The sequence below is a fragment of the Mobula birostris genome, chromosome 23, assembly GCF_030028105.1.
Source record: "Mobula birostris isolate sMobBir1 chromosome 23, sMobBir1.hap1, whole genome shotgun sequence".
Classification (NCBI taxonomy): domain Eukaryota; kingdom Metazoa; phylum Chordata; class Chondrichthyes; order Myliobatiformes; family Myliobatidae; genus Mobula; species Mobula birostris.
The window spans coordinates 41,978,039-42,001,561 of NC_092392.1; the positions used below are offsets into that span (position 1 = coordinate 41,978,039).

Genomic DNA, 23,523 nt, shown 5'->3' on the forward strand with positions numbered 1-23,523 from the left:
AAGGTGAGTCCATAGCTTGTGGAAACAGTTCAGTGATAGGGCATGTGATGTTATCCCCTTTGGTTCAAGTCTCTGAAGGTTGAGGGGTAATAACTGTTGCTGAACCTGATGGTGTGTGTCCTGAAACTCTTGTACTTCTTCCTGATGGTTGCAGCAATCATTTCAACAGCCAGAATAACCCACAAGTAAAATTTTAAAAAACTCAAAGCACCTGTGTACTGTGTCTATTTTCTACATAAATCTGTGTTCCATGGTGATAATCTCTATCAAATCAGGATATTTCCTGAAAAACACTGAATATATACATAGACTTTGGCATTTCTTCTCTCCAAACTACACCTTTAACAAGAACTGAACTGTTACCAATGGTTCTATATTCTTGCTATAGTTCACATAAGAATTGCACAGAATATTCCAGAAACAGAACATCGGGAACAGTGGATCAGCTGTTAGAGGTTCTGTACTCAATGAACTCCCATCTCCCTCTCATTGGTAGGTGAGAGTTTGTTACCAATTCTCGAGTCAGAGAACTTGGGAGGGGGAAGCCACAGAGCAGATTTCAACACCGTAAATCACCGAGTATTTGCTTTTGTCAGAATCAGAATCAGGTTTATTATCACCAGCATGTGACGTGAAATTTGTTAACTTAGCAGCAGCAGTTCAATGCAATACATAATGTAGCAGAGAGAAAAAAATAATAAATAAACAAGTAAATCAATTATGTATATTAAATAGATGTTTTTAAAAACATGCAAAAACAGAAATACTGTATATTAAAAAAGTGAGGTAGTGTCCAAAGATTCAATGTCCATTTAGGAATTGGATGGCAGAGGGGAAGAAGCTGTTCCTGAATCACTGAGTGTGTGCCTTCAGGCTTCTGTACCTCCTACCTGCTGGTAACAGTGAGAAAAGGGCACGCCCTGGGTGCTGGAGGTCCTTAATAATGGATGCTGCCTTTCTGAGACACTGCTCCCTAAAGATGTCCTGGGTACTTTGATGGCTAGTACCCAAGATGGAACTAACTAGATTTACAACCTTCTGCAGCTTTTCTCGGTCATTTGCAGTAGCCCCTCCATACCAGACAGTGATGCAGCCTGTCAGAATGCCCTCCATGGTACAACTATAGAAGTTTTTGAGTGTATTTGTTGACATGCCAAATCTCTTCAAACTCCTAATAAAGTATAGCTGCTGTCTTGCCTTCTTTATAACTGCATCGATATGTTGGGACCAGGTTAGACCCTCAGAGATCTTGACATCCAGGAACTTGAAGCTGCTCACTCTCTCCACTTCTGATCCCTCTGAGGATTGGTATGTGTTCCTTCATCTTACCCTTCCTGAAGTCCACAATCAGCTCTTACATCTTACTGACATTAATGCCAGGCTGTAGCACCACTCCACTAGCTGGCATATCTCACTCCTATATGCCCTCTTGTCACCACCTGAGATTCTACCAACAGCCTGTGGTATGTGAATGATTAGTTTTTGTTGTACTGCATATCATGGTCTTTCTTAGGTGCTTTGCTATTGTTTGCTTGGTGGGTGGAGGATGCTGTTGCATTTTTTTACTGAAATAAGTGGGAGGAAGGTGGGGGAAGCAACTCTGCTGCTGCTTGTGTGTGGGAGGGGGGAGTAGGGGGGCTTTGGGGGTTCTAATATACTTACTGTCACTCATTTTTTGGGGTACCCTTCTGGTTTTGTGGATCCCTGCGAAGAATGACAATTTCAGGTTGTATGTTGTATGCATTCTATGATTTTAAGTGGAACAATTGAACTATTGATATAGTCTCACTAGCACCTGTACTAAATGAGTAGCAATCTATGATCTTTCCAACTTTTTAATATGAGATTTCAGATTATTCTCCTTCTTCTGCTATGGTACTATTTGTGGTGAACTCTGAACTCATTCATTATCCTACATTATCTCCTGCAGTCCACAGTCATTCCTTTCCTATTCACATTTCATGCAAACATCTGGTGTTCACTAGTTTACCTTCTCAACCATTTCAGAGCTTCATGATTTTGGTTTACCTTACCCCTTTTATTTCAAATTTCCTTATCATCTGATCTTTAATACTTGGACCTCATCCACAAAGCTCTTTGAAAGAAGCTTTGTGTTTTTAATGGGAATATTTTTGGTAGAAATGGATGTTTTTTTGGCGTAATCCCATAGGTCACAAAAGAGATCACCATTGGGGCATGATGTAAAACGGAAGAGCAGAACAAGATCAATGCTCCTCTTTAAAACTACATAAAAGCGTCTACCAGGACTACAGTAAAACTCCGATAATCTGATATCCAGTTGTTCATAAATCCTGAGGTTCAGCATCCGGGTCACTGAACTCTGTTTATCACATTCCCTTATCACCTCACAAGGCCCCATTTTCACTGCTCCCTTTAACGTCATAAGGGCCCCATTTCCATTGTTCCCTTCAAACAGACCATGGTCTGTTCCAGCACTGCTTTCAAACTCAACTGGCTCACTAGAAAACTTATAATACTTTTGTGTAATATTAAAAGGTGAATTAAAAGTTTGTTGGGATATTAATGGGGATAACATTCAGTGGCATGGAAAATCTGCCAGTTCAGCACCACCCACGGGTGCTGGATTATTGGAGTTTTACTGGTAATCCATTAAAGCAGTTATGTCATACATGCTTCTAATTCAAATCCTCTACGTAATTGAACTCAGCAACTTTACCTTGCCACTATTTCCCAATGTCATCAGGACTTTTTGCTCATTTTTAAAGTGAGAGTGTCAGCGACAATCGCATCTCAGTATTTGAATCTTCAGCTCCTGAACTGTATTTCAGCAAAGAGTCATTGTCTTTAGAAACAAGAGAAGATTGGAAAAGAGGGTGGGAAAAGCATGTGAACCATACTTTGCAACAATTAGATTTTTGGTATTAGTGAATGACAGTCAGACTAAGGCTATTTGAAAAGTTACACGTTATTGCACGAGTTTTTTATACATTTGTAAGAACTCCAGCCTTACAAAAATGATTTATGACATCTGAGCTTCTTAGGCTTAAAGCTTAAAAACAGTTGATACAGGAAGCAGGGAATCTACTCAAACTGACAAATAATCCAAAGATTGAAGTGAACAAATGTGAGTAAATAAATCATATTCAGCCTCACAATTCAACATTGCTAGCCAAGCACTTTCATGATTAGTGCAGGAGTATTTCTATTTAAAGGAACTGGAATATGAACAAATGGTAACAACCTATCCAAGCCAAAAATGGTTATATTAACACACAGAAAAAAAATTCTGAAGGCCAAAACTCTGGTGTTCAGTAATCTGAGAAAGACAGACATAGGAGATTATGTAATGGCAACTCAAAGTGCCAGAAGTTTTGACATAGCTAGACTCCAAGGTCAGAATAAAGCTGGTTAACAAATATGTCACTATTTTAAATTAATTTCTTGATCGAATGCCTGCAGCATCATCAAATATTTTAAACCGAGCAATTATCAGTTAAATATTTCAAAAATCACAGAAGCAAACAATTGCAGAGATTCTTATCCAAGAAGAGAGCCTATAGGTTAAAACAATGCAATGAAGTGGGGAAAGATGTTCAGAACACTGGATGGTCATAATTAACCTTAAATTCACCTCAAGATTCAACTGCTTAGCAGAGTAAGAGACTGTGGATGGGCATCCTCAGGGTAACAATGTGAGTGTGTTTTAGTAAAACAGGAAGTCGTACAAGTCAGTAGTCCAAGCCTGACTTTAGACCAAGGGTTTCCAACCTGGGGACAATGGACCCCTTGTATAATGGTATTGGTCCATTGCAATTTTTTTTATTAAGTGCAATCGTGAACAATAGCCAGATCAGAAATGCTGATCAAGTCAGCTAGTTCCCAAAGAGAACTCTGATAGGCCAGTCAGATGGTTCACTGCTGCTCAGCGATAGAACAGGCACAAGGGTCGCTAACCCCTGTGCCCCAGAAACACACCTGAGCAGTGCAGCGGAGGTATGTGCCATGCATGACCTGATCTGAAAGCGTCATGCTGACTCATAACAGATCATGTTCACAGTGGAACAGCTTAGTCAAGGATGGGGTGATCAGCACAGATGGACAAGTTATACTCCCGCTTTAGAGATTAAAGCACAAAATCTAGGTTGACACCTCACAACAAAACAGAAGGATCTCTGTGCTATCCAACCTGCTGCCATGAGAAGAAGACAGGTGAATATATATGACCTTGACAAAGGAAATGACAGCTTAGATTTCCGACACGATCCAAAAAAGAAATTAACAATCTTTATTGCCTTACCAATGACAGTTAAGACCACAGCCTTCAAGTTTATGGCACAAGAAATTCCTAAACCTGCAGGAGAGGTACACTTTGTTCTATATTTCTCCATGAAATAGGTACCTGAAGCTATACACTGCCATCTGCACATACAGCATGCTAAGTTGCTGCAACACCATCTGTCAGAACAGGCCAGATAAGCGATGCACAGGAACCTCAGTGCTCCAGTTTACAGCAGTTTGAGAAAAGTCAAATGAACAAAATTATGGAACTGTGTCAATACACTATTTTTATTGTGTTTAACAATGTGGCTCTCAATTAAATAATACATGATAGTGAAGTTTCTCACATACTACTTGCTTCTGTTTTTCAGTTCAGTGATACTGGCATTTCTTCGTCCTTAATTATTTACTTACTGCCCATTACACTGTTGTTGTTTAGGGCAGCAATGAAGGTCCTCCACCCGAATGTAGAAAAGAATTCTTCATTGCTGTTTCCATAACAATTGTTTTTTGACCGGTCAGGGTGTTAGCCCTGAGATGAACCCCCAAACCTGGAGGAATGGTGGACCACTTAGTCTAGCCTCTACCCTTTGCCCTGATTGGCTTGGGTGACCCTACCAAGAGCCAAAGCACAAGGCCTTCACTCCAGCTCTCCAAGTCATTGAAGCATGTAAACCTCCAAACCAGGCGGCAAGGTTCTGGTCCCCTTGGAGGATTCCTGCAACATATGCAAGCGAAAATAAGAATGACATCAGATTGCTCACAGTTAGAAGTCCTGGAGCCCTTGGACTCAAACTCAAACAATTCTAATTAATTGTTATCAGATAAAGTCGGAGAGAAAATACAGAAAAGAAGAAACATGCTTTGCAATTCAAATCCCTTTGCTGCAATGTTTATAGACAAAAACTATTGCCAGGTTTGAATGAATGAGTCCATTTGAGGAAACGACACTATTTGCACAAGAGGAGGCAGGTAGATATGTTGCAAATGGCCTAGCTAAATGGTTGAAAGCTAATACCTTATACTAACTGTAAAAGCACTAAATGAAATTATACCTAAAAATGCAGATACTGGAAATATAAACAGAAAACAGGGAGAAAGGCTGGTGTGGAAGTGGAAATGACACACAACTGGAAGCCTGACAGAATTACAGGCACCTAAACAATGCTTGCTTACTCAATGTCAAGGCCACATTATGAGTACTGAATGTAGGGGACCAGGCTGGTAGAGCTGCAGGTTATCCAACATAATCCCACCACTATTCGCATCTTCCTCCTCTCCCCCGACTTTCTGCAATGACTCCCTGTTCAGTTCTTCCCACACCCAGCCCTCCGTGTCCTGGCACTCTCCCTTTCAAACATAAACACTGCAGTGCTTATCCCTATACAAGTTCAAACTGTGACAGACAGAAAATTTGCATGAGAATTGTTGAAATAAGAAAACCTAGTCAGTGTTGATTAGAAGTAAACTATCCACTAGTTTGTTAGGAACTAACACAAAGACAGGGACATTACATAAAACATATTGGCCCAGATTTTACTACAGAAAGCAATGTTTCACTGACCTCAATTAAAGCTACTCCAAAAGTTTTAGCTGGCTCCAGAGCATAGATTTCCTCAAATACAATGTCACTTTGAATTTGGAACTATTTATAGGGAATGTGTTGTATCTTTCACCGTGGCAGGTAACGGGGAGGAGGAACAGAATCAGAATGAACAATTTCTGCCTACAGCAAAGCAGCAGAAAAGAAGTGAGGAGTACAACTCACACAGCTACTCACTAAATTGTAGTAACGTAATAAACAACCTAGTTGGTAATGACTGAACACTGCAGTCATAATATAGACATCAACTTCATATGCGGCACTTGCGAAGTTACTGAACTATTTAATGTTAAGAAATAAAGAACCAACACTGCTTTCTTCTTCCAAATGCTTTATTCTTGGCATTGATCTCAAGTGTACCAGCACAGATGTGATTGGGTTAATCATACATTAAAGCAGACATGATGGAACAGTACAGCAGACTCGATGGGCCAAATGGTATAAATGCTCCTATGTCTTATGGTCTAATTTCACAGAAAACCGAAAATTGGAAATACATAGTGGATTAAGACAGAAACAAAAATATTCACAAGCTTTCAATAAAATTTAAAAATTGATTGATTTTTTAAAAATGAGAATGATAGTCTTCATCACTTTATATTGGGCTAGATAGATGGTCAGGAGAAATAAAGATTACGCAAGCCACTCGAAGATCAGTCACTCATAATAGAAGACATAACATTTTTATCTTTATTTAAAACAACAGTGCACCTGATAGAAGAGATGGTTGTCACCGACACCATTTGGTGGATTCCAAGCTTAATTGCCCATGAGAAATTTCCAGATGTTCTTCTCAGTGAAGACTGTAGGCACCAGCAATTTCCCCATTGTTACTTTCACAAATTTCAGGCCAATATAACTTTTTCAGTTAAGTAAAGGATTGCTTCCTTTAGAAGCCACAAGTTCTAATTGTTCTTGGTTTACAGGTAGCTCAACTAAGCTGGAGTGATTCAACTTCAGTAAAAGAATGTGACAGAAAAGGTCTTTTTTGTTTAAGTCTAACCCTGAAATGAACAGATATGAAGTATCTGCCACAGATAAAATTTCTGAAATATTTTAGACACAAGAGGTACTGCAGATGCCTGGAAATCCACATAATGTGTTGGAGGAGCTCAGCAGGTCAGGCAGCATCTATGGATGGGAATAAGCAGTCGACATTTCCAGCCGAGACCCTTCATCAGGAGTGCTTCGGTCCGAAACGTCGACTGGTTAATCCCATCCATTCATGCTGCCTGACCTGCTGAGCTCCTCCAGCACACAGTGTGTATTACTGAAATATTTCGATCATTTCACTCATAGCTGCCCAGACACAAGTTGGAAGGAGGGCTATTTCGTAAGAATAGGAACATTTTACTGTCCCAAGTAAAATAGAAATCTGGGTACCTTTCTCTTAAAGACTACAAAGTCTAGCTAATTTTAAGAAAACAATTTACAAGTTTATTCAAAAGTTTATTTTTTAAGCTATGACCCTCACCTTAAAGGTAAAGTATGAATCAACATACATTGGGTTGATGGCATCCTGAATTTATCAATTTATTAATAAAGGAAGCAATAAGCATTTGCATGATAAAGAAATAAGTCTTACAATGATGACATTTATGTATAATAAATGGGGATGAGTCACTATGAAAAATCCATGAAACTATATTCCCCTATGAAACATATTCAAATCACAAACTAAATTTATGTTCTTGGGTCTCAACATCCATCAAACCTGTCATCAGAAAAAATCATTTTCCAAAATTAGAATGCAACCATGAATGATATATGTAACTCAATGTTAAAACCAACACAGTTCTTCATATACATAATAGGCAAGAACATGTCATCCATGAGCGATTTAAATCACACGACTGCATCCAAGATCCTTGTGATGCACAATAGCTTAAATATTATTGCACATATTATACTGAACTTGGGATGCACAAGTGCTGTGTAGAAAGTAAGAATATATTACAATTCATCAAGATCCCAACTGAAATTTTATGTGTTGCACTGCCATTCAGTGGCAAAACTAAGTACTGCAGCAACAAGCAAAGTAACAACCCAACAATGCAGGTAACTCTTCTCTTTTAACCACTGTACTATATAAAAAAAAATCTCTTCTTGATTATAACTTTACTCCAATTCTATTCAATGAGATTCCTGATTTGTTACACAATTTAGTTTGCTGCCATATTCCATTAGAAACTTACCTTTGCATTCCTGCACTATGCTGTGTGCTTCCTCTGGCAAACAGGAGGCCTTCATGTTAGCAAAACGTGCCAGTATCTCTAGACCCTTGTCATTGCTCAAACCACTTTGCACAGAAATGTGAAATTGATTCCCTGCAAAACATGTTAAAAAGTTTAATCAGTATTCAGGTTTGACTTATCTAATTAGTAATGCTAACTAGCAACACTTCACTGACAACCAAAATGATTCAACATCTTCAGAGATAAATGCAAATCATTCCCAGTGGGTTATTCTCTACTCATTTTTCACTTGCATCTGCAAAGAGTGGTATCTAATGGTGAGGTACAACTTCATCCTTGTATGGGCTGCAGTTCTCAATGAAGCCCTTACAAAAACACAGAAGTAACAGACTATTCTCTGATCATGCCCATGGTTGCAAAGGATTGTAACTCTACTTCCATGTTCCTGCAATTACGTGGCATTGTTTAATTCTTAGTTTTAAATCGCATGAGATCTCCTGCAAAATTGCCCCACCCCCCATCACCCACCTGCTTGTTCCATTTGCACATGTAATGAGATCCAGCATAAAGAAAATCGTTAATCAGCAAGGCTCCAAGCAGGACAGAATCTTACCAGTTTGAAAGAAATACTTTGACAGTCAAAGTCATAACCCCTCAAGGTTGAATCAGCTGTCAAAACTGTCAAATGCCAAAATATTTTTTAAATTTCTCCCACGCATCCAAAAATGTTCAAGACTATTAAATGCATTAATTAAAAAAATGAAAAATTTGGAGCATAAAAGTGAACAAAAAAAACTTAATTTTATTTCTTTACTCAGATACAGTGCCAAATAGGCTCTTTTGACCTCTTGAGCGTGCCACCCAGCAATACCCAATTTAACCATAGCCTAATCATGTGATAATTTACAATGACCAATTAAGCTACCAACCGGTACACCTTTGGGTTGTGGTTGGAAACTAGAGCACCAAGAGGAAACCCCTGTGGTTACGAGGAGAATATACAAACTCCTTACAGGCAGCAGTGGGAAAATAAACTATTTAAGTTAAAAATTGTTCATAATATTTAAATCCTCCCTTTTGTTTTTTCCACTGGAGTTGCAACATCACCATCTCTTCTCACCTAACACAGGTTCAGTAGTAGGCTGATTACCCAGCATAAGTTCATGCTCCATAACTGTACACCAACAATGGACCACAATAGCAGTGATCATCTGTGCAGAGATTTGACTCTCCTGCATTTGCCCACACTCATGTAGGAGTCTAGAACATAGACTCAGATATGATGCACGGGCAGAAGTACCAATTTTAGCAAAACTATTGGTCAAATACTTTATAAATACCTTTTAAACATTACAAACTCAACCTCAACAGCTACCCACAGTTTAGCACTGTTCACTTCCATAAACTCTTCCTATTATTCCTTCAACAGAAATCTGAACCTATCATCCTTGAAACAAATTCAGCAGTGGATGCAACCATAGATGCTGCCTGGCCTGCTGAGTTCCTCCAGCATTTTGTGTGCGTTGCTTGGATTTCCAGCAACTGCAGATTTTCTCTTGCTTCTGATTAACCTTACTCAATATTGTTTCTTGTTTTCAAAGCAATCTATTTTACTGCCATAGTCAACTAGGAAGATAGAAGAGTAGTTGCAGAGTTTACTAAAGTCTATGGCTTTGGATACTTCACTGCTTAAATACAAAAATTTGTGGCTCATTCAAAGTGTCTGATTAATAGTCTGACAGTGCTTTGCCGCTTCACAGCTCTTTACTTTCAAAATGCAGATTTATTGATCTGACTTCTCTGGTTTAAAACGAGGGACTATCTCATTCAAATATATAAAATTCTAGGAAAGGTCAGAAGGACAAATGCTGAGAGTGTCCAGAAATTCTAGAAGTGAAGATTAATGATGAGGTTGGGGGAATCAGCCTCAAATAAGAATGGTAAGTAGCATTTCATTCAAAAGGTTGTGAAGCCTTGGAATTCTACTCTGGAGAACACAGAATGCTGATGCGCATTTCTTCCTACATATGCATGTATGTGATTTAATCTCCATTGTGGTAATTCCAGTGATTTCTTATTACATCCCTTTCAAGAGGTTCGGTGCATAAACACTGAATTCAATGCAATGGCGTCTAATTCCTTCTGAATTCTAAAGTTCTTGAGATAATGGCTCAGAACTTGTTTTAAAATATGACATGAAGTCTGTGAAATCTGAGGGCAACACCATCAGTAAACGTAAGGATCCAAAAGTTCCAATCATGCACCTTTTTTATATAATAAAATAACATTGCTTACCTCACCACCAAGGTATTTCTGTTCAAGTATTTTTAGACAAATACTAAGCTTGTTACTACCTCAAGTCTCTACAGCATTGAAAATTATTAGAAATGTGAAGTCACATTGATCAGATTTTAACTTCTGTCACCACCATTATCATTACGTGGTGTGTCATACGATGTGGTGATCATGGTCTTCCATCTGTCCTTAACCTGCTTATTCTTTTCTATCTCCATGACCATGATTGGTCTTGGCAAATTTTTCTTCAGAAGTGGTTTGCCATCGCCTTCTTCTCAGCAGTGTCTTTGTAAGACGGGTGACCCCAGCTATTATCAATACTCTTCAGAGATTGTCTGCCTGGTGTCAGTTTCATAAACAGGACATGTGATGTGCTCCAGCTGCTCATACGATCATTCGCCACCCGCGCTCATGGCTTCATGGGACCCTGACTGGGTGGGACTAAACCAGTGTTACACCCTGCCCAAGGGTGACCTGCAAGCTAGTGGAGGGAAGGAGCACCTTACATCTCCACCCCGCAACCAATTAACTGCAGTTAATTAAGCTATGTTTGTACATTTAATTTGCTCTACATCTCATACTTTCCTTCTGTTTGAATAGAATCCTTCTTTCCTATTTTGAGTTAACTTCTCAGATCAAAGGCCCATTGTGGAAACTGGGAAACAGAGAAAACCAAGCTTGTTTGAAGTAAGGGAGGTGGGGAATGCGTCATCACCTCTGCTCTCATCCTCTCTCCTGCTGGACAGAGCAAAGTCAGAGCTCCCCTCGACCACACTTTCTACCTCAGCAGTCTCTGCATTCCATAGATTGTCCTTTGCAAAACTGTCCCAGGTCCAACACGATTCCATCACCAAACACATCATTCCGCTCCCCCCCTCACCCTGTCAAACCTTCACTTACAATATTTCTAGGAACTGATTCCTTTGTGATTCCCTGGATTATTCTTCTGTCCCCAGCAACCACTGCCCACCACCACAATCATCCTCGTGTTTTTGCATTTTAATATGCAACCATAGAAGAAGCACAATTGTCCTTTTTTAAATTTCCCCTTTCATTATCTGGTGCCCCAATCTATTCAGGTGAAGCAACAATTCACTTGCACTTCTTGAAATCTATTGTGCCACAATCAGAGATCACAATGTGGCTTCATCTGCAAGACTGAGTAACTGCTCTGTGGACAACAGGAATTCTGCAGATGCTGAAAATTCAAGTAACACACATCAAAGTTGCTGGTGAATGCAGCAGGCCAGGCTGCTCTGTGGATCACCTGCATTTAATCTGCTAGGTCTACTACAAGAATCTTGTCACCTGCCACTTTACTTCCCCATCCCACTCCCATTCCGATCTGCCATACTGCCGTAATGAGGCCCGGCGCTTGAGGAATAGCATCACATTCCATCCAGGCTTATAATCAACCTTCAATACTAAAACTTCAATTAGCTTACTTTCTCTGGATCAGATCTGGCCACTTCTGCTGCAAGTCATCTATCTGCAAAGTAGGTTCAGCTTTCCTCTCTCCGAGAGCACAGACTTTATAGTCATAGAGTTCTGTATTGCATAATTTTTAACAATCAACATCTAACCACCCCTAGCAACCTGCTGACCAAAGTGCTCTTACATTTATCCCCTAAGACCATAAGACATAGGAGAATTGGGCTATTTGGCCCATCAAGTCTGCTCCACCATTTCATAATAGCTCTGATCCATTTCCCCTCTTAATGCCATTCTCCTGCTTTCTCCCTGTAACCTTTCACATTTTGACTAATCATGAGCCTACCAACCTTCATTTATACACCCAATGACTTTGCTTTCGCAGCTGCCTGTGGCAGGCAACAAATTTCACAGATTTGCCATCCCCGGCTAAAGAAATTCTTCATTTCCATTCTAAATGGATGCCCTCTATTCTGAAGCTGTGCCCTCTCCACCACCATGGGAAGCATCCTCTTCACATCCACTAGGCCTTTCAACATTTGATAGATTTCAATGAGATCCACCCTCATTCTTCTAAATTCCAGCGAATAAAGGTCCAGAACAATCACTCTTCATACGATAAGCTTTTCATTCCCAAAATCATTCCAGTGAACATCCTCAGAACAACTAATTTGTTTTCTCTTCTTCCAGTTCTGGCACGTTAACTCTGCTTCTCTTTCCACAAATGTCACCTGTCCTGCTGAGTGCTTCCAGTATTTTCTGTTTTATATAAGAACATAAAAAATAGGAGCAGGAGTAGGTCATCTGGCCTGTCAAGCCTGCTCTGCCATTCAAAAAGCTCATGGCTGATCTGGCCATGGACTCATCTCTACCCACCTGCCTTTTCCCTATAACCTTTAATTCCCCTACTATGCAAAAATCTATCCAACCTTGGCTTAGATATATTTACTGAAGTAGCCTTTCACTGTTTCATTGGGGAGAGATTTCCACAGATTCACCACTCTCTGGGAAAAGCAGTTCCTCATCTCCATTCCAAATCTACTTCCCCAAATCTTGAGGCTATGTCCCCTAGTTCTAGTCTCACCTACCAGTGGAAACTTTCCTACCTCTATCTTATCTACCCCTTTCATAATTTTATATGTTTCTATAAGATCTCCTTTCATTTTTCTGAATTCCAGCGAGTATAGTCCCAGGCGATTCAATCTCTCCTCACAGTAACCCTCTCATCTCCAGGATCAACCTGAACTTCCTCTGCACTGCCTCCAAAGTCAGTATTTCCTTCCTCAAGTAAGGAGGCCAGGACTGCATGCAGTACTCCAGATGCAGCCTCACCATTATCCTGTACAGTTGCAGCATAATCTCCCTGCTCTTAAATTCAATCCCTCTAGTAGTGAAGGCCAACATTCCATTTGCCTTCTTGATAGCCTGCTGCACCAGAAACCAACCTTTTGTGATTCATGTACAAGCACTCCCAAGTCCCTCTGCACAGCAGCATGCTGCAATTTTTTCACTTTTTAAATAATAATCTGCTCTTTCACTTGTCCTTCCAAAGTGGATGACCTCACATTTACCAATATTGTAGACCATCTACCAGACCCTTGCCCACTCACTTAACCTATCTATCTCTCTCTGCAGACTCTCCATATCTTCTGCACAATTTGCTTTTCCACTCAATTTAATATCATCAGCAAACTTAGAGATACTACTCTGTCCCCTCTTCTAGATCATTAATCTATATCGTGAACAGTTGTGGGTCCAGCACCAACCCCGCAGTACACCGTTCACCACTGATTGCCAACCAGAGTAACATCCATGTATCCCAACTCTCTGCTTTCTATTAGTTAACCAATTCTCTATCCATGCTAATACATCACTCCCAACTAACTCTATGCATCCTTATCTTATGGGAAGTCTTTCATGTGGCACCTTACCGTACACCTTCTGGAAATCCAAGTAAGTAGCATCCATCTGTTCCCCTCTATCCACTGCACTCATTATATACTCAAAGAACTCCAGTAAGATTGTCAAACAGGACTTGCCTTTGCTGAACCCATGTTGGTCTGCCTGATGGATCTACTTCTTCCCAGATGCCTCACTATTTCTTCTTTAATGATAGCTTCAAGCATTTTCCCAACTACAGATATTAAACTAACTGGCCAATAGTTGCCTGCCTTTTTCCTACACCCTTTTTTTGAACAGTGGCGTGACATTTGCTGTCTTCCAATCCAATGGGACCTGCCCAGAGTCCAGAGAATTTTGGTAAATTATCACCAAAGCCTCTAGTATAACTTCTGCTATTTCTTTCAGTACCCTGGGATGCATTCCATCAGGACCAGGGGACTTGTCTAACTTCAGGCCCAAAGTTTGCTCAGCACTACTTCTTTAGTGACAGCTATTGTATCAAGGTCCTCATCTTGCATCACATCCATAACATCTCTCTTTGGCCTGTTAGACAAGTCCTCCACCATGAAGACTGACACAAAATAGCCATGCAAAGCCTCTACCATTTTCTCATTGCCCAATATCAATTATCTTTCTCGTCCTCCAGGGGAGCTATGTTCATTTTAGCCACCTTTTTCTGCTTTATATAATTATAAAAACTTTTCAATCTATATCATTCACAGCTGTTTGTGGTGTTCACAGAAAGTCCTATGCTCCTTCCAGCAGCCTGGAGGGCAAAACATCACAGAAATTAAATAAATTAAGACAATTCTTGTTCAGAGCAATGACTTTCATTCCTTTTGCAGCAAATTTCTGGCTATAAATCAGATTGCAAATTAGGGGTAAGAACAGGCCACTTAGCCAACCTGCCCTACCATTAAACAAGATCATGGTAAGACTGTGAACATTGTATTGCAGATAAACAGCAGTTAGCACTCATCTTCATAATGACCAACAATCTATCCATCTGTCCCTCCATCACAATTCTGAGAGAAAATTTTTATTTTCCTGTGTCTTAAGCGACCTTAGATCTACATACTTGCACAGAATGAAAAATCTTGCCCACATCAACACTGTCAGTTTCCAAGACCCCCCCACAAAACATAGAAGTCTTCTCTCACTCTTATAAAATCCAGAAAACACCTTTTGTACTCAATACTGTAACCTATGAGCATTTATGTGCAAGGACTTGAATCCACTATTTCCTTCACAGCTTTCCATCACACAGATCAAGAACAGATTACTACGTAGCACCACAATCCTGTCAATTAGGGTACATGTTTATTATCCTTTCTCCTAGTCGATTTTCAATCCATATCATCAAGTTAATTTTAATTCCACTCAATGACACTTTTGGTCATCACTTGAGTAACACTTTTGCAAATCCCTTCTACAACTGCTCCCAGATCCACTATACTAAACTGCCGAGCCTGATCAGACATAACTTATCCTTCACAAATCAACGCTGACTGGATTTGATCAGTTGATAACTGTTCAAGGACACAGACACAGCCTCCAATGGGTTGATCATAGGGAAGCTGCTAAAATCAATGCTAAACAGACAAGGCTGTAGTTACCTACCATCTCTACCTGTCTAATGGAGTCACCTTCCAATAAAAAGGTATATTTCCTGAAACTCAAACAATTTCAGAAAATTATGTTTAATGCATCTGCAATGTCTTTAACTTGCAGGCAGCAAAACCAATAGAAGTCATGTTATTCACAAGGTTCAACTGCATCCATAATTTCTTGATCACAATTTAAAAATTTCACTTGTTTAAACAGTATATTTATAGCTTAAAAACTGACAATGACAAAACTAAAAATATTTCATTCCTTAGTCTCTTCAAAGTTCCAGGATAGCAAAAACAATTTTAGGAATAAAATCTCATTACCTGATACTGCTTCTGCGATGCTCATATCTCTGCTGGTGATCAGAACACGACACTGAATATCAAAGCACTTTAGTACCCAGCTGTCCCAAACATCATCAAGGACCAAAAGAGATCTGAATCAGATTTAAAAATGAGAACTTCAGGGCATATAAAGTGCTTCACACCCAGTTAATATCTGAAAGATGTGACAATTATTAATTAAAACATTAAAATGATATTTTAACAAATGTAGCTTTCTTGAAGCACACTTCTTGCTCCTAGATGTTGAACATCTATTAAAGCAACACACACAGAAGTTGCTGGTGAACGCAGCAGGCCAGGCAGCATCTCTAGGAAGAGGTACAGTCGACGTTTCGGGCCGAGACCCTTCATCTTGGCCCGAAACGTCAACAGTACCTCTTCCTAGAGATGTTGCCTGGCCTGCTGCGTTCACCAGCAACTTTTATGTGTGTTGCTTGAAATTCCAGTATCTGCAGATTTCCTTGTTTGCATCTATTAAAGCAATTTTTCCTGAATTTTTGGAAAAACTTTTGGTTGCAAGGACTTTATATTTGTAATTTGCCTTAAGACATAGGAGAAAATTAGCCCATTTGGCCCATTGTGTCTGCTCCACCATTCAATCACCGCTGCTTTATCTTCCCTCTCAACCCCTTTCCCCTGCCTTTTCCCTGTAATTTGTCACCCTTATTAATCAAGAAGCTAGCAACCTTGACTTTAAATATATCCAAGGACTTGGACTCCACAGCCAAACATAGCAAAGAATTCCAGATTCCTCCCTCTCTAGCTGAAGAAGTTCCTCATTTCGACTCTAAAGGGCCGTCCTTCTACTCTGAGGGTGTATCCTCTGGTCCGAGACTCGCCCACAATTGAAAACATTGCCCCCACATCCACTCTTGAGGCCTTTCAATATTCGTTACGTTTCAATTATATCCCTAGTGATTCTTCTGAAAACAAGCAAGTACAGGCCTAGCACCATCAAATGCTCCTCTTATTTCAACACTTTCATTCCTGGAATTATTCTTGTATACTTCCTCTGGATCCTATCCAATACGAGCAAGCGTTTCTTATATATGAGGCCTAAAGTACTTCAAATGCATTCTCTCAAACGCCTTATAATGCCTCAGCAAAGGCTTTTACAGTACATTTTTGTTCTCTGGAAATGAATGCTAACATTGCATTTGCCTTCCTTACTACTGACTCAACCTACAATTTAACTTTTAGGGAATCCTGCACTAGGAAAGACACTTTGCACCTTCGATTTCTGAATGGACTCCATTTAGTCTAGTTTATTTCTTCTAACATACTGTATGACCATACACTTCCCTACATTATATTCCATCTGCCACTTCTTTGCCCATTCTTCTAATCTGTCCAAGTCCTTCTGCAGACTCCCCGCTTCACCAATACTTCCGGCCCATCCAGCTATCTTTTACACTTCAAAATAGTTTTACTTACTTCGTTTTAATCATTCTGATAAATTATGGAGAGGTGAACCTGGATGGGTTACAATATAAAGCTGTTCTACATTTAAGTAAAAAAAAAGACGCAAGCTACTCCACGCCCAAAAAAATCTATTGCAACAAAATCTCAATGCACAAAGTCCAGAAGAGACTTTCCAACTCAACCACAAAGGCATGCCCACTTTTAATAATGTAGTTCTCTCAGTCAGCCAATCAAACTCCAATTATTATGAGCCAGTAACTGTGTTGTAACCACCCAAGCTCATAAATCTTGCAATTCATATAATGTGGGCTCATTATTATGGGCTTGATTCAAATAAAGATCCTATTAAAATACAGCAAGTAACCCCGATGAAGGCTCTCAGCCTAAAATGTCAACTGTTTATTCATTTCCACAGATGCTGCCTAGCCTACTGAGTTCTTTCAGCATTCTGTGTGTTGCTTTGAATTTCCAGCATCTGCAGTTTTTCTCGGGTTTGAACAACCTGATGCCTATTTTTGCACACATTTTTGTACACATTATCCTAAACAGAGAGGGAATTCCATGTTCAAAATAATTCAATCAAATAAACAGTTAACTAAATACAAATTAGAATTACACTGTACAGTGTGTATATTTATGTTAACCTGGATATCCGTTCCCTACAGTACAATACTAGTTTGAACAAAATACAGAGTTCACCATTTGTCACATTGGTGGAGAGAAAAAAAACCTTTTACCTGCTCACCTAGGATATTTACGTGCCATCAGGAAACGGAGTCGGTCCCTGGCTTCTTCAATGTTAAGAGGTGGACTTGGATAAGTGTGGGATTCCTGGTTAAATCGACTGCAAAGATTCTGCAGTTTAACGAGAGTACCAGCACGATCCTGTTTTCCAACCGCTAACCAGTGTACTCCTCCAGGAAAGCACTCTGCCAAATTACAATCCAGAAAGAATGAATCAAACAAGAAACTGCCAATGCTGTCAATCCTAATGCAAGATCTGTGCTGTAGTGTTCTATGGTCATCTATCCCTTTGCCTCCAAAGATTCTGCCTAACCCACTGAGTTCCTCCGGCAGTTTGTTGTTGCTCCAGAATAAATTAAACTACTCAACATTTCATAGAAATAGTACTACATGTCAAGACAAGTGAGTTCAAACTTTAATTTTGTATTTTACAACAATGTGTATTTAGAAAATAATGCTGTTTGTTAAAGCAACACTTAACCACTCAACATAACCAACAAGCTACAAAGCAAGTGATTTTTTTCTCTCCTCATTAGTATTTATGTAAACCAGTCTACAAGCATATCATAGCACCTTCTAATCCGGGCCAAAGTCAGGAGAAGCAAGTGTGGTGGATCAGTTTAACAACATGCTCACCCCGTTCTCAGCAAGCACATCAAAGGCAGCTTGCTGCAAGTAAATGATTGTTCAGCACTCTGTGGAACAGACATCTTACCACAGAAGTAACTGATAGCTATGTATTATAAATATCCAACATTCCAGAAAGCCTCCGAGCCTTCATTATTAAACATTTACTACTGAATTCGGGCCTTAGGAGAACATGGATTAGTCAGTACATGTGTTGGTTTTCATTAACCTAGTAACTGTTTCGTCATTGAGCAATAACATTACAAACGTGGATTAATAGATGAAGGGTGCTGCTTGAGAGTCAAACAATACGACAAAGACATTAGTAAGTGTGAAGTTCCACATGAACAAATGAGAAAAGGTGACATGAACAGAACTTTATTGCAATGTCCTACTGTTCCCAATACATCCCCTTTATGTCCTCAACTTTTGGCTCAATCATTTCACATCTTGCTATATTTCAAGATGCAGAATTCTTAAAATTAAGAAAAAAAATTGTGAACAGAAAACTCCGTGTATTAGGGTCAAGAAATGGACAGAATTGACTAAAATTTAATATTGAAAGGACTACTGAAGTAGTGCAAGGAATCAAGGTAAGGTCCATTTACATGGCATTAACCAAGCCAAATAACTGTGGTTCCAATACACTTGAATGTTCAAGCATATAAAACCATTAGACATAGGAACAGAATTACGACGTTGAAGTATCGTGTATAAATTTGGCCTCTTCTCAAAATATACTGTACATATCTTAAATTCACTTGGAAAAAACCTACAATTCTATAAGATTTGTTTATCTGCTTGAGATGTGGTCAAAGAAGATGGATCAAGTTGCATTGATCAAAAAATAATTGATTACATATGTCTCTATCTAGAGAGATTGTTTTGAAAACCTCTAATCCTGTCACAGAGTCCTTACTATTAGAACACTCAACACATTTTAATTTGAGAGGTACCATTGTTAAAAATATGAGCTCTGCCTATGAAGCTTTTATGCAGTCACTCTGTAAGAGTTTTACAGAGTGATTTCAGAGCAGCATTATGGTGACCGCGCATGAAATCCCCTTCAAAAGTCAAAGTTGCTTAGCAGTATGATTACAGATTTTACTCTAGCAAAAGTTGAGTAATGTCTGCATAACAGTGCAGGTTAACATAAAGACCCATTTCAGATATGTACTGTTTTCATTGACCCATGTCCCTACCCCAACTAGATGAAGACAATGACTCAGTGAATTAAACATAGAAAGGGAAAAGAGAAACTAAACTGCCCATTGCACTTAGAAGGAAAAAAATCAGTAAGAGCCACCAACATCTTACATTCTGAAAGGCCTAAATAGAGTAAATGTGGAGAGGATCAAAGTTCAAAGTAAAATTTATCAGAGTACATATATGTCACCACATAAAACCCTGAGATTCTCTTTCCTGTGGACATACTCAGCATACTGTGGGCAAGTGGCCAAGTGGTTAAGGCATTTGACTAGCAATCTGAAGGTCATGAGTTCGAGCCCCAGCCGAGGCAACGTGTTGAGTCCTTGAGCAAGGCACTTAATCACACAATGCTCTGCTATGACACTGGTGGCAAGCTATATGGGTCCTAATGCCCTTCCCTTGGACAACATCGGTGTCGTGGAGAGGGGAGACTTGCAGCATGGGCAACTGCTGGTCTTCCATACAACCTTGCCCAGGCCTGCGCCCTGGAGAGTGAAGACTTTCCAGGCGCAGATCCATGGTCTCGCAAGACTAACAGATGCCTTTACTCAGCAAATATATAGTACAGTAACTGTAAACAGGATCAATGATAGAGAAAGAATATAGAGGACCATAAATTGTCCAAATGCAAATATAAATAAATAGCAATAAATAACAAGAGCATGAAACAACAAGATAAAGAATCTTTAAAGTGAGATGATTGGCTGTGGGAACATCTCAATAGATGAGCGTAGTTATCCTCTTTTATTCTAGAGCCTGATGGCTGAGGGGTAGCAACTGTTCTTGAACTGGTGGTGAGAGTCCTGAGGCACTTGTAATTTTTGCCAGATGACAGTAGTGAGAAAAAAAAACATGGCCTGACTGGTGAGGATCTTTGGTGATAGATGCTGCTTTCCTATGACAAACTTTCATTTAGATGTGCTCAATAGTTGGGAAGGCTTTATCCGTGATGTACTGAGCTGAATCCACTACCTTCGGTAGGATTCTCCACTGAAAGGCAATGGTGATCCCACACCAGCCATAACACAGCCAGCCAATACACTTCCCACCACACACCTACAGAAGTTTGTCAAGGCTTTCAATGACATACCGAATCTCCGCTAACTGAGGAAGCAGAGGTGCTATCGTGCTTTCTTTGCAATTACATTTATGTGATAGTGTGACAAGAATACACATAGATTAAGATGTTAGCTGTCCTGTGTGATCAGCAGTTGGTCTGCCACCTGTCTTCAGGAGAGAGAGATAAGGGAAACAATGGAGCAGCATTTGGAGATGTGTAATGAAGGGGCGGGAGAGAGAATAACAGAAGGAGAGAGCTGTCTAGAGCGGCCCCCCCCCCCTTTGAACCCTGAGCTGTTTGAAGTGATGGACAGGCGATACCCCAGCAGGGGGATAAAAAGGGACAGGTTCGCTAAGGCAGGACACACACGACACCCGAGGTAATGAGACCCTGGAAGCGGTGCGCCTCTCACAAGTCGGTGGGAAGCTTTTGGACGGTTGATCGCGGGATCAAGCCTTAGACACTCAGGGTGGAAAGGCACGATCGGCGGGAACCTGGTGTGTGTCCACCCTTGCCTGGGTGCCAGGTTCAGCACAGGGAAACGGTCGTATCTGGAAACAGAGGGGTCACAGTCGGTGACCTCAGATGACATCACAAAGGGCTCGCCCGAAAGCTGACTGCGAAGGTCTGTGTGTGGAAGCTGTTTTGAATATCATTCATTTTGCTCTCTCTCCTTCCCCCACACTGTCCATCTCCCACTTTGAAACTGGTCATTTGCCCCTAGACAACGATAGAGCTTGATTGATCCTGTTATCTTAATTCTGTGTACATGTATGTTTATCATTGCTGAACTGTTGCATTTATTATCCTTTCGATAAGAGTACTGTGTTGCTTGTTTCTTTAATAAAACTTTCTTAGTTCTAGTAATCCAGACTCCAACTGAGTGATCCATTTCTGCTGGTTTGGCAACCCAGTTACGGGGTACGTAACAATAGGTTGAGGACAGGTCCTCTGAGATAGTAACACCCAGGAAATGAACAAGGGGGTAAGTCTTGGAGATTACTGATTAGTTTTGAAGGGGTGATTGTAGTAAATGCTGAGCTGTAATTGATAAAGACCATCCTGACATATGCATCTTTGCTATCTGTCCAGATGTTCCAGAGTTACGTGAAGAGCCAATGAGATGGCATCTGCTGTGGACCTGTTGCTCTGGTAGGCAAATTGGAGCAGATCCAAGTTGCCATTCAGACAGGAGCTGATATGTTTCAACACCAGCCTCTCCAAACACTTTATCATTGTGAATGCAAGTGCCACTGGGCAATAAGTATTGAGGCAGGTTACCACGTTCTTCTTAGGTACCAGTATGATTGAAGCCTACTTGAAGCAGGTGGGTATCAGACACTGCCAAAGCAAGGGGCTTAAGATATCGGTGAACACACCAGCCAGTTGGTCAGCACAGGTCTTCAGTACTTGGTCAGGTACTCCATCTGGACCAGATGCTTTCCTTGGATTCACTCTGCTGCTATGTCTTATGGTCTTAATACACTTATCAAGTGTCATGTTGTATGATGTGAGTGATCATGGTCTTTGACAATAATTGCTCTCAGCAAATTTCTCTTCAGGAGTGGTTTGCCTTTGTCTTCATCTGGGTAATGTCTTTACAAGACAGGTGACCCCAGCCAGTATCAATACCCTTCAGCGATTGTCCGCTTGGCATCAATGGTCACATAACTAGGATGTGATATGCACCAGCTGCTCGTATGACGATCCGTCACCTGTGCCCATGGCATCATGTGACCCTGATCAGAGGGCTAAGCAGGTGCAACACCTTGTCCAAGAGTGCCTGCAGGCTAGCACAGGGAAGGAGAATCTTACACCAAAGGTGTATCTCCACCCCGCTACCCCACTTATTATATGCAAAAAACATCTTAAGGTATTCCTACATTAAAAAAATGGATCTGACAGTGCAAAGACTGAGGAAGAGTTTTGATATGCAATGAGAAGGTGGAGCTGATCCAGCACAATCGGGTTTGCACTGCTAAAAACCAGCCCTGACTTGATGTACAAATTGTCTCCATCTCTATCTACATATCTATGAAAATAAGGCTCAATTTTGAGTTAAAAATATACATAAAAATTAAAAAGGAGGCATTGATAAATAAATCACTTTTGTGATGATGCAGGTGGTAAGTTAAAACTTTCAGACATTGAAGTGCATCAGCCTACATGGAACACTCTTGTGAATAGGTTCCAATACATTAAAATTGTCCTTGACTTAATGAATGTGTCAACAAAATAAAGAATTGAGCTTCCATTTCCAAGCTTTACATGCAAAATACATTTTATTTCATATTATTCAATAAAATACTATATGTATTCTGCCTGTCTACAAAGATACACTGATCTAAAATATGATACATACATATCAAGGTAAAAGAAACTCAAAGAATATTCAGAACTATGAATAAATATAAATTTACCTACAGAAGAGACAAGAAAACAAAGTGTGAAAATTCTCACCAATAATGAAACTTACCAGTTATAACTCCATGATTTCTTAAAGCTTCGGCTGCCAAAACCGACTTCCCACAACCTGCCATCCCAGATATAGTAATCCACCCAGGCTCCTTTTCCAATTTATAGAATTCATTTCTGATGGTTTTCACAAGCTCTGGCCGATCAACAAATACAACAGGTCGCTGTGGTACACCACCTTCACACAGTATAGTTTGAACTGTGGGAAAGGACAATTAAAAGCCAGTAAGAATACTCTTGCACAAAATACAACAAAACTATTCAATTCATTCACTGGACACAATAAGCAGAAATTGCTTTCCAGCATAATCATAACACTATAATTTTTTTTCAATTTAAGCATTG

At 40.0% G+C, this 23,523-nt stretch overlaps 1 protein-coding gene across 4 annotated transcripts in view; it reads right to left on the reverse strand.

Moving 5' to 3' along the window:
- Positions 1-23,523, reverse strand: part of apaf1 (apoptotic peptidase activating factor 1) — a 230,212-nt gene that overhangs the window by 172,086 nt on the left and 34,603 nt on the right. For 3 of the 4 annotated variants that reach the window (XM_072241593.1, XM_072241592.1, XM_072241594.1), the window contains exons 4-7: positions 23,180-23,377; positions 17,809-17,992; positions 15,621-15,733; positions 8,059-8,190 (exon numbers count right to left, since the gene is read on the reverse strand). In XM_072241593.1, coding sequence (XP_072097694.1) covers positions 8,059-8,190; positions 15,621-15,733; positions 17,809-17,992; positions 23,180-23,377 — 627 coding nt within the window. Of the gene's footprint in view, positions 1-6,205; positions 7,578-8,058; positions 8,191-15,620; positions 15,734-17,808; positions 17,993-23,179; positions 23,378-23,523 lie in introns of those variants that run through there. The other variant, XM_072241595.1, reaches the window with a different exon arrangement.